The sequence below is a fragment of the Lampetra fluviatilis genome, chromosome 19 (genome assembly GCF_964198595.1).
Source record: "Lampetra fluviatilis chromosome 19, kcLamFluv1.1, whole genome shotgun sequence".
Taxonomy (NCBI): Eukaryota; Metazoa; Chordata; class Hyperoartia; order Petromyzontiformes; family Petromyzontidae; genus Lampetra; species Lampetra fluviatilis.
In genome coordinates this window covers 12,987,021-12,999,679 of record NC_136293.1, presented here as the reverse complement: position 1 = coordinate 12,999,679, position 12,659 = coordinate 12,987,021, and the positions used below count along the sequence as shown (strand labels likewise).

Here is a 12,659-nt window from a genome sequence, read left to right as displayed (position 1 = left end):
CTGCCCTCCATTTTCATCCAGTCGGTGGCAGCAGCAGCAACTGAAGCCAACTTTTCGGCGTGCAGAAGAGGTGTGCTGGGTGGTGGTGGGGGGCTAAGAGACTAAACACAGTACGCAGCATTTACCCAAAATCTCCGCGAGCACTCGAGCAATTATTTCATTGTTTTACGGCATTCACCTGGACATCTTGTAAATGCAGCCAGCCAGCCAGCCGCCCAAACAACAGACGAAGAAGAAGCAATGAACAACACGTTCTTCGCCTGATATCTCCCATGCGCGTCTGGCCACTTAGGAGGCGTTGTAGGACGCATGGGATTATTTTGTCATGAACCAAGGACATGGATATTGTTGTCCACCGATTGAGACCTACTGCGGTTCCCGCCCACCAAACACCAAGCTTGCAAGTGCATCATGGATCGGTTTCAAAACTCGTGTTTTGGGGTAAACAACTATTTTACGTCTGCCAATAGACAAAAATGTGCAACAATAAAAACGTCCGCGGAATAAGAAAACAATAAAGACCGTGGAAGATGTTTCATACGGTAAGGTTTAAATGTGTCAACATTGATTATGAGATGCAAATGGTTTTTAAATGGGTTTCAAACTTGTTCCACAGCTATAACAATTATTGCACAAAGGTCTTTTTGTTGGGCTGCCTTGCCCCGTTTGTTTTGATGATCTGTGTGTGTGTTTCACAGTCAAGGGGGAGGGTTGTCCGGCCTGAAAAACTAAATAAATAAAGAAGAGAAGGCGAAAAACACACCCCTGATTGTGACTCTACTGTAAGTGGCCTCTTTTCTCTTTCACATCCTCGTGATCACTGCGAAGACGAAGATGAAACTGAACTCCAACCCAGAGAGCAAACGGCAGCGCTCCTGGCTTGCAGTGGCTCGCACTGAGCGACACGCAACACTCAATGATTGATCACTCCGCCGCGGCTTTATGTCCATGTTCTAATGCAAATGAGATTATGTAACGACGAGCTCACAGTCTCGCGGAGCTTGATACCAGACTGGACATGTAAATGAGTTGTTTATGCCCAAAGGCCCCTACGGGCAAGAGGATTTTAAAATGAATTAATGATAATGCAACTAACACAAATCTGGGGACCAAAATTCAATATGCGCATTCTCAAACAGAGAGGAAAAAAACACCGCTCAACTGGTTCTCTCGGCTACTCGGCCTGTTTATATTATTCCGGAAAGTGTTAGTCACTGTATTGTGTGACGTTTTAAAAGTTTATCCTCAAACGTAGCCAACTGGAAGTACAAAAGAACAGAGGCCAGGGTTTAGGCTCGAAATCCTTGCCTCCAAGTAAAAACAACACATGCATTTCCCAGTCTCTTGACAGAGCTTTACAAACCATAAAAGTTCACCAAGAACACCAAGCTGTTCATCCGTGAAACCTCCAGGACTCTGGCTGATCCACAGCATCGGAGCGCCCGAGTTTAAATATCTACCGCATCTCAAACAGCAGCGGTGTCATCTTGCAATTACACATTCAGCCGCAGCCCCGCAGCTTGAGGTCTTTGCGGCCGTTTTTTTGGGGCCAAGAAACCACACTGCAATCACCCCACTACTTGCACCCTGGAGAGACATTTTGAACAACCCACTGCATTTTGGCGGCAAGCCCTTCTTAAGTATTCGGTTTGATACCCTGACACCCAGATCCAATTACTGGCATTAGCGCCACATATTTGTCCACAGCTCTTGGGGAAAAAATTACGGTCCTATGAATGCAGTGCAATTCATCATTCCTACACTAAAGTGGACAGCGTTCTGCACAAAGTAAATTGTGTGTATCATCAAAATGTGTGTTTTTTCCTCTCTTCGTGTATTTCATGGAGACACTTGATGCACTTAAGTACTGAAAATCCAGCAGGCCGGGGAAACGAAAGCAATGGCAATAGCAGCCATTTTGTTTCATTTCTAGAAAATGATTATAGGTCAAAGTGTTTAAGGTAAACAGTTGTTACGCAAGCACTGCCACACGGAAAAAATACCCTTCTGTGTCCAGTGTAAATGTGTAGTTCAAATGTAACGCACCTGTCCACATAAAAGCGTGTCGCTTCAGAAATGTAACGAATGTACAAGCAAAAATGTGCATTGTTGTTTTATTGCTACCGACTTGCTTATACTGGGAAAATCATGAAAGTCAATTGATAACAACGTAGTTACATACATTCATGCTATTTGTCCAATCAACATTCAGTGAATTAAGTGACCCTGTATGATGGTCAGAACATGTGCATGACTGACATGCAGTCACTCGGTTGCTTGTAATAGCACAATTATTTTAAATCAATGACTGAGAAAGCAACATGACAAATATGCCCTTTTTCATAACCCTCGCGTAAGACACTACAGTATGGTGGACATTGTGGAAGATATATTGTTATTAATACTCTACACAATAGGAGCTGTAAGGCCACCAGTCAACATAGAATTACTAATCTAGAAAATTGATTCTTGGCAGTTTAAATAAAGAGAAGCAGACTGGCTTACTCTGGCACGGCTCAAACTTATATGCAGAAAAAAACAGAATAATTTAAGACAATTAAATGTCGAGCAGTAATCTGGATTATTAATGAAGACTTTGTCCTGGCTTTGAGCCCAGTGTTTGGATTTTGGGAATATTGTTTTCTTGAGAATTCCTGCGGTATTCCCAGGGCAATGCTGGGAATGGAACTGCTTCTTGTTTTTTTATGGACACATACACAGGCCATATCTCAGTGTGTCACGTCACCTTCGGCCTCTTTCCTGCAGGCGTGTCCTACAGACACATCCGGTATCTCACTGTTTAATGCTGAAAGCAGCAGCAGCAACAAAGCAGCTCCTGGCTCCCGTCGAAATGCTTTTGGGAATGTGAAAATCAAGGACCGCAGATAGCTGATAGAAAACCCCAGCAGCACATACGACATCAACCATGTAAAATGAGCAAGGCCTGTGTTTATAAGAGTGTTACGTAAAATGTGGTTGTATGTAAGCAAGTTCTCACGTCCATTGGCCTCTAAAACCAGAAGTAATGGGTAGTAGACTCTCTCACATTAACAATGTTCTCTGTTTAGGTTGGAATGAAGCCAACTCGTACCAAACCGTTCAGGACACTCTGCTGCGATCACAACGATCGGAAAACCGCACAACGCAGCTCCGGCACAAAGCACACATCTACTGTTACGCCTCACCTTTGGAAATTAAGCACAATGATCGGAAACCAACTAAATAAAACTGTTTCTACAGTAAATACCCACCACATAAGGGAGGTAAATGAAATTCATCTCCAATGGATATACATCAGTTTACATAAAAATGCACAGCCTCTCTTGACAACATATACAGCCATTAAACGCGAACACAGCGATGAGAAAGGAGCTGTCAACACGTTTATGTAGATACGTCACAGATTATGTATGGGACTTCCAGAATAATGCAAAAAACGCACTGCACCCTTGTCCCCAAGATAACAACTATAAAATGGATGCTGCCATTTAGTTGATGGCTCAAACTACTGATGAAATCATATTAAAAGTTGCAATCCATTAAAGATGCAATGGTATTTCAAATGAGCAACAGGCTCTATTATTGTGTATTTATGATAGTCGACGTTTTTTGTATCTTTGCTTTCAACTAATGGTGAGAAAACACACAATTGCGTGCTATTATTTTATTATGCACAACGTAGAATGATGAAACTCGATTCAACAAGCTGCTATTTGTGAATTACAGCATGAATTGAATCTGAATCCTTTGTGTGCCCTTCCTTACACTGGCTGCTTTTCCAAATCCATGAATGTGCCTACAACATTGTCATGAATACCGCAGACATGTACAGAATTACGAGCATCCAACAAAGACATCTTCCATCCTAACCACAAACCTCCTCTTTTCCACTCATTCACCTCCCACTCATCATCCATCTTCCCTTTCATACCACCCTCATCCCCCTGCTTTGCCACTTCCTTTCAACTCCTCCACCATCCAATTGCTCCCATGACTCTGCCTGGTCTCACAAGTCCTAACTAGCCCCCACCCCTACTACCAACCCCAGTTCTCTCAATCACCACCAGTCTGACAGATCATTTATTGTTCTTTCCCTTCATCTCTTCTTACTAACCCATTACAATCCTGGGGCTTGTGGCTTGTCACAACCATCAAATCTTCAATTTGCAATCCACCACTTCACCTTTGGGCCAGAGCACCAAAGCCATCTCCGTCCACCCATCACACTTCTCTGAATCCTTCACACTTCTCTGAATCCTTCACACTTCTCCGAATCACTCATCACATCCGCGTTCAACATGCGTGGCTCCCTTGCCGTTGACTTTTTCACAACCGCACTCAGTATACACAAGCCAAGTCACCCACAATCACATCAACAAACAGGATACCCTCACACAATCCTCTTAATGTCACCTATTGGGCCCTTCCTCTCTTCCCGCTATTTGTTGCCAATCCATCTGTGCCACCTGCCTGGCGTCCACCACCTGACCCATCTCGACAGGGCTGGGACTAACATTGTATCCAAAAGCTTGTAAAAAAAAGCCCTGCCAAGGAAGGAACACTTGTCCACAAGGGGTAGAAACGTTATCCACACCACCACCCCCCATAGTCCATGGGCCCCAAACAAGATATTTCACTTGTTACCACCTGGAGGTGGCAAAAGTTTGCTGTTTTCCAATTTATTTATATGGCCAATAAAAGTTAATTATAACCATTTGAAATGAGTGTGTTATAACATAATTCACCTTTTTAGACGTAAATTAATCGGTACAATTTAAGTTTGATACCTTTGGTGGTACCAATTCCTGCTCTGAAAAATTGCATACCAATGGCATGGGCATGAAAATTATATTAAGGAGACGGTTTACATGGCATTTAATAATACACAAATGCATCGATTAAACGGGACACATTCATAATAGGCGACGTTTCGGGCAATGGCGCTTCTTCATAGCACATCCTTCATAGTGCTAGTATGGCCCATTGTCCGAAACGTCGCCTATTGTGTAGGTTTACTTTCAAGGCAGTGTTATTGCCAGAATGTGTTGATGTGTTGCGCGCCACTGTCAAAGTACTTTTACCAAAGAATTAGATTATAACCGATTGTTATCCTCGAATTGATCATGTACCGATTCATGCAAATGCTCTGCAAAGGTTATGACGTTATATTTAGGCTAACTGAGTGAACACTGTATTATAGGGTCATAACAGTGAGAAACAATACCAACAAGTCAGTAACAATTAAATGAAAAATGTGATTCTGAAATTGAATAGCAACCCCAAATGGTGACAGTTAATCTAATTGCAGGGAGGATGAACTGTTAAATGTCTTCTGTTTGCATCACCACCATGATACCTACCATCACAATTTCATAGCCACCAGGAACATCAGTTCCAACACAAGAAATGAAGATCATAAAAGCAATGCCTCTAAATAACCTCCACACCACCGCTGTTACCTCACTTATCACCTCAACCAAGACTCCTGACATTATTGCCACCACCTCGTTGACATGGTATCCATACAGTCATCAGCACGACCAGCAAGCCTCCTACACTACCATCCTAAAAACTACCTCGACTCTTCTGCCAATGAAAAAATAATTGCCCTCACCACCTCATAATTCCTCATTAGGACCTCCAAAAGTACCATCTTCTCTTGGCATCACAAGAACCACCACGACTTCCACCACCGACGTTCAACATCTATCCTCCACCATGTCACCTCCACTCTCATCAACATGACCTCCAACAGTTCCATCATATTGCATCCACCAACAACCATCATCTGAATTCCACCACCACCTTGCCTTCACGACCATTACCTCTGTACCTCGAACGCCCACATCCACCATTAAACACCACCTCAGTATTAACCACCACCAGCATTTCACCCCGCTGTCTCCAATAATAAAACCAACACCATCTAACATCATTCATCACCATCCTCCCACCTTCATTACAATTATCAGTGCCATCAACCACCATCTATCAACCATCACTATAACTCCACCTTTTATAACCACGATCTTCACCACCATCTTACCTCCACGGCATCATCTGACCACCACCATGTCGCCTCCACTTTCTCGTGCCACGGACTACAATCTCACATCAACCACATCCATCAACACCACCTCCACATCACCACCAAACCACGCTCACCTCCCACGACCACCCTCACACCGCCACAATAACCACGACCATAGGTGACCGTCACCCATCGCACCAGCACCACAAACACCGCCAGCAAAACACAATCACGGCCTCCAGCACCACCACCATCACCACCACATTCACCACGACCACCACCACCACGACCCCGACGCTACCTTGAGCACGAAGCCATGCTGAGCTCCGCGCCGCCCTCACTCCATCACACGCCGCCGCCGCCGCCGCGTCCCCTCCAGCTGCCCGAGGCCAGGTCCGCGGCGGCGCTCTGCCGGCCCGTGTCCCCCCCCCACCGTGAAGACGACAAGCAGCAGCAGCAGAGGAGGAGGCACGGACAGACACCCTCGGCGCCAGACAGAGACTCCGATCAGCTCCCGCCGCAGCTGCCCCCGGGGTTACAGCCCTCGGCCCCCCTCACCAGAGCCCCCCTTTCACGGTCCGCTCGCCGCCAAACCGGGCCGGCTCGAGGGTTTCCCCTCACCGCCCCTCACCGCCTTCGTTAGTCTCCTATTGTTGCCGACGTCGTCGTTGTTTTTGTTGTTAGGATTCAAATAATAACAACGATGATGATGATGGTTCTTGTTGTTATTGCCGCCGCCACCTCCGCCGGTTGCTTTGCTGCTGCCGCCGCCGGGGCGGCTCACGTCTCCGTCGCTGCTTCCCTCCGCGCCGCCCCGCGGAACGCTCCGCCCGCACGACCCGGGACTACTTTACAGCCATCCTGGCCAGGGCGGACCATACCAAGTGGCGCCCCCCCCCCCCTGCCTCACCTCCACTCACTCCAGTAGGGGTGGTGTGGTCAAACTAATTAATAAAAGTAATCCTAATGCGTGGTACGATATGAACTACGCAACAATCATGAATTTAAATCGGATTATAACTATATGGATTTAGACATCTCAGTGAAAGTTACTGTAGGTAATTAGTTTTTTAGTCGCGTTGTGATTGAGCACCCCTTGGATGTCTGCGGAGAGGGCCAAGGTGGACGAACCCGCGTTGCTACGCGCGCGGTGACGTCACCGTTTGTTGACCGCCGCGTGGCCAATCAGCGCGCGAGGCGAGTGCCGACCTCACCGCCCGGGGTAGGAGCTGAACCTGGGCGGTGATTGGCACTAACACTCGTTATAGTTATATAGTTATAACTTGTTATATAGTTGTACACTACACTAGTTATATAGTTATAAGTTGTTATACACTCGTTATAGTTATATACATATAACTAGTTCTAGTTATACACTAGTTATAACTATAACTAGCTATAGTTATACACTACACGAGTTATACACTAGTTATTGTTATACACTAGTTATAACTTGTTATACACTAGTTATAACTATAACTTGTTATAACTTGTTATAGTTATAACTTGTTATTGTTATACACTAGTTATAAGGGCCTTTGCTATTGATGCCCCCAGGGTCTGGAATGCTGTTGCCAATAAATTGAAACTTGAGTCACTACCTATGAGATCTTCACTCAAAACTGCTCTAGAGGAGTTGTACACCCCTAGCTGCCAGTGCTATTCAGTGACCTAAAATAAAATGTTTCGCTCCGGATGATCGCTACAAAGTATGACCTGTGTTTTGATTTAGTGTGCTGATCTTAAAGGTGGAGTGACTCATGCAGCCAGCTATGGCTGCAGGGTTTTGGTAGTACATGTTGTTTATGCCATTTATTGTGAAAATTCTGTCACAGTTCCTATGATTGCTTTTTCATTGCTTTCATGGCTTTATTTTGGTGATTTCGAAAAGTGTATTGGTTTAGCCATGTTTGTTTGTTGTAGTACAGAGTTAGACTGATGGCCTTAATTTAAGCTGTCTTGTGGTTGTTGTTGTTGTTGTTTGACTTGCATCCCACTGGGATTTTTGCACACAGCGTTGGTGTACGGTGTTTTTTCTGCAATATTTTGCTGTCTTTTCTTGGATTTTCTGTTTGCACTTAGTCACATATTCACTTTAAGATGTTTTCTTGTTCATGTTTTTGTTTTTTGTTTGTTGCGGTTGCACCCGATTCAAGAGCTGAATGGCTCACAGGGCTATACCTAATAAATGAACTTGAACTTGAACTTGAATAACTTGTTATACACTAGTTATAACTATAACTTGTTATAACTTGTTATAGTTATACACTACACTAGTTATACACTAGTTATTGTTATACACTAGTTATTGTTATACACTAGTTATAACTTGTTATAACTTGTTATAGTTATAACTTGTTATTGTTATACACTAGTTATAACACTACACTTGTTATAACTTGTTATAACAACTTGTTATAACTCTACACTTGTTAAAACACTACACTTGTTAAAACACTACACTAATGATAAAGGGTTTAGAAGCGACCCGGCCACAAACGATAACTCATCATCACCACTTGTGCACTACGTCATCACCATCACTAGTGCACTACGTCATCATCATTAGTGCACCACGTCATCACTAGTGCACTACGTCATCACCATCACTGGTGCACTACGTCATCATCATTAGTGCACCACGTCATCACTAGTGCACTACGTCATCACCATCACTAGTGCACTACGTCATCATCATTAGTGCACCACGTCATCACTAGTGCACTACGTCATCACCATCACTAGTGCACTACGTCATCATCATTAGTGCACCACGTCATCACTAGTGCACTACGTCATCACCATCACTGGTGCACTACGTCATCATCATTAGTGCACCACGTCATCACTAGTGCACTACGTCATCACCATCACTAGTGCACTACGTCATCATCATTAGTGCACCACGTCATCACTAGTGCACTACGTCATCACCATCACTAGTGCACTACGTCATCATCATTAGTGCACCACGTCATCACTAGTGCACTACGTCATCACCATCACTAGTGCACTACGTCATCATCATTAGTGCACCACGTCATCACTAGTGCACCACGTCATCACCATCACTAGTGCACTACGTCATCATCACTAGTGCACTACGTCATCACCATCACTAGTCCACTACGTCATCACCATCACTAGTGCACTACGTCATCACTTGTGCACTACGTCATCATCACTAGTGCACTACGTCATCATCACTAGTGCACTACGTCATCATCACTAGTGCACTACGTCATCACTAGTGCACTACGTCATCACCATCACTAGTGCACTACGTCATCACCATCACTAGTGCACTACGTCATCACTTGTGCACTACGTCATCATCACTAGTGCACTACGTCATCATCACTAGTGCACTACGTCATCACCATCACTAGTGCACTACGTCATCATCACTAGTCCACCACGTCATCACTAGTGCACTACGTCATCACCACTAGTGCACTATGTCATCACTAGTGCACTACGTCATCACCATCACTAGTGCACTACGTCATCACCATCACTAGTGCACTACGTCATCACCATCACTAGTGCACTACGTCATCACCACTAGTGCACTACGTCATTATCACTAGTGCACTACGTCATCACCTCTAGTGCACTACGTCATCATCACCGTGTGGCAATGTCTAAGCAGCCAAGTAGTCCTCTAAACGCGTGATGTCGAGTCTAGACGTGGAGGGGGGGGGGAAACTCGGAGATAAACCCACGAGGCGACACAGACAGAGCGAGAGAGATACCGCAAACGACAAACAGCAGCAGCAGCGGCAGCCACCAGGCGTTGTCAGGGTGGTGATCGAACCCACGAGCCCCTGCACAGCAGGCGAGGTGGTCAACACCTCCGAGACGCCGCGGTCACCGCGACTGTGGTTAGAAACACAATCAATGGGTTGGTTACAGTAACGAGTCTGTTATTGCATGTACATACATTGTGCCGTCGTTTAAAAAAAAGGGATTGTGAGAAAACATGTCACGCACTTATTGTTTTATGCTATGATTTATATGTGCATAATTGTGTTCCTTAATGTTATTATTGTTGGCTTATTATCATGGATGATATTGGTGGCGACAGCCAACGTGTTAAACATGATTATTGACTTTGTTCGCGGCTGTGAGCTGGGCCACTCGCTACTGCTCTTGAGCAGCCCACCTGGTTCAGCAAAATACAACTTTCAACTACGACGACGACGCTGCAACAACAACATCAAGTCGCGTGCAACAACAACATCATCATGAAGTCGCGTGCAACAATGTCACTGAAGCAGTGGGAGAACGGCGTGGAGCGGACACACCGGGACAAGAGCGGTGTGTGGGTGGTGTGTGTGTGGTGTGTGTGGGTGGTGAGTGGGTGGTGTGTGGTGAGTGTGTGGTGTGTATGGGTGGTGAGTGGTGTGTGGGTGGTGAGTGGGTGAGTGTAGATGGTGTGTGGGTGGTGTGTGGATGGTGTGTAGGTGGTGTGTGGGTGGTGTGTGGATGGTGTGTAGGTGGTGTGTGGGTGGTGTGTGGATGGTGTGTAGGTGGTGTGTGGGTGGTGTGTGGATGGTGTGTGGTGAGTGAGTGGGTGAGTGTAGGTGGTGTGTGGGTGGTGTGTGAATGGAGTGTGTGTGGTGTGGGTGGTGTGTGGGTGGTGTGTGTGTGGTGTGTGGGGGTGGTGTGTGTGAATGGAGTGTGGGTGGTGTGTGTGGGTGGTTTGTGGGTGGTGTGTGGGTGGTGTGTGAATGAGTGTGGGTGGTGCGTGGGTAGTGCGTGAGTGGGGGTGGTGTGTGGATGGTGTGTGGTGTGGTGTGTGAGTGTGGGTGGTGTGTTTGTGGTGTGTGTGAGTGGGGTGTGTGGGTGGTGTAGGTGGTGTGTGGTGGTGTGAGTGTGGGTGGTGTGTTTGTGGTGTGGGGGTAGGTGGGGTGTGTGTGATGGTGGGTGTGGATGTGTGTTTGTGGTGTGTATTTGGTGTGTGGGTGTGGTGTGTATGTGGTGTGTGGATGTGTCGAGTGGTGAGCGTGGCGCTGAGCGACCGACACGGCCACCAAAGTTCGTTTCCAGCTCACGGCCAACACCGAGTGACGATTATCCGAACCGTGTCCTGAACCGCCCCTAGGTCGACTCGGCCTCAAACGAGTACGTGGTGCGTGCACATCGCCACTAGGGGAGACAAAGGCGGTCGGCCCGTCGTGGGGCTGGTCACCCACCATCGTGCCCTGCCGGCCCTTTATAGGCGCTCGCTAACAGCACTTGACCCCAAGTCAGTTACAGGCTGCACAGGGAGGGGGGGTCATTGTCCCGTCTCGTGCGCTGCGTATTTAGTGTAATTATAAGTGAAGGGGGACCGGCATCAAGATGGTTAAATAAATGGGCAAAGGAAAGCGTGATGCAGTGCTTCTTGGAAATGCAACGTGGTCATGAAAACACACAAGACGTGGATGCAGAATATGGAGTGAAAGCTGAAAGGTCTCACGTGGAGATGAGTGGCGGCGATTTACACCGAGACGGAGAGACGCGTGGGCCCGAGAACACATCGCAAAGTAAACACAACGCCGACTTGAGAAAACGAAGTGATTTCGAGCGCGACTCGCCGCTCGAAAGGACAATGGGGACTGGGCAAGGCCGGCGATGAACTGTCGGTGGAAGGAGGAAACGTGGCCTGGGAGGAGGAGGAAGACCTCCAGCGAGAGACGGAGCGACAAGAACAGCTCACACCACGGGATTGTGGCGTCTCAGGTCCGTGAGGGCTGGCGACGCGAAGAGGTGGATATATCAACACGTGGGCTGCTGATGACTCAAACCAGTACCTCGATGGGTGTCAACCGGTTCCTTTAACAATCAGCATTTAAACACATTCCTCCTGCGGAGGGAGCTGGTAGGAACGTTGGGTTGCTCGGTCAATGGCCAGGGTCAACGGCGGCGTGGTGTATTCCGCAAATATTCCCGACTGTGAGGGCGGGCACAAGCCGGCGTGAGTAGGTTAAACGTTGAGTTTTATAAGGGCACCACGGGGTGACCAGCCCCTCCCCACCCAGCCCCACCCCTCCCACCCCCCACCCAGCCCACCCCTCCCACCCAGCCCCTCTCCAGCCTCCCCACCCAGCCCCTCCCCTCCCAGCCCCACCCAGCCCCACCCCTCCCACCCCCCACCCAGCCCCACCCTCCCCACCCTCCCCGTCCCTCCCCACCCAGCCCCTCTCCACCCAGCCCCTCCCCACCCAGCCCCTCCCTGCACGACGGACGGACACAATAATCCCCTGTGGGCTGGTGGAACCAGTGGGTTCCTACCGGTATGAATCAGCACTCGTAGAGCAGCGGAGTTATGGAGAGGCCTTCGTCCAGCAGCGGAGTGACAAGAGGGCTGTACATGACACGTGGAAGGAAACTGGAGTGCCCCTTAGATATGAATGCTAGGAGGGGATAACACTTCGAGATAAATACTCCATTCAGACAGATGTACGAATCTGGTGCTGTACTGCTATTTCCTGCCCACCTCGTGGCGTTCCTGGCGTTGTTTATATTCCATGGCATGTCAGACAAGGAGCAAGCCTGCAATTTTGGAAATTATGGCAGGGGGGGTGGGTGCTATGAAGTCACCAATTATGACCCCATTCACAGGCACTTGTGATGAAAACCA

The 12,659-nt window shown here is 47.3% G+C and overlaps 1 protein-coding gene across 1 annotated transcript in view; it reads right to left on the bottom strand.

Annotated features, from left to right (window-relative positions):
• Positions 1 to 6,852, bottom strand: part of LOC144937698 (AF4/FMR2 family member 4-like) — a 62,950-nt gene extending 56,098 nt beyond the window's left edge. Inside the window, exon 1 of the mRNA XM_078865125.1 lies at positions 6,333 to 6,852. Within this exon, the coding sequence (XP_078721251.1) occupies positions 6,333 to 6,349 (17 nt within the window). The 5' untranslated portion in view covers positions 6,350 to 6,852. The remainder of the gene's footprint in view (positions 1 to 6,332) is intronic.
• Between the last annotated feature and the right edge of the window lie 5,807 nt (positions 6,853 to 12,659).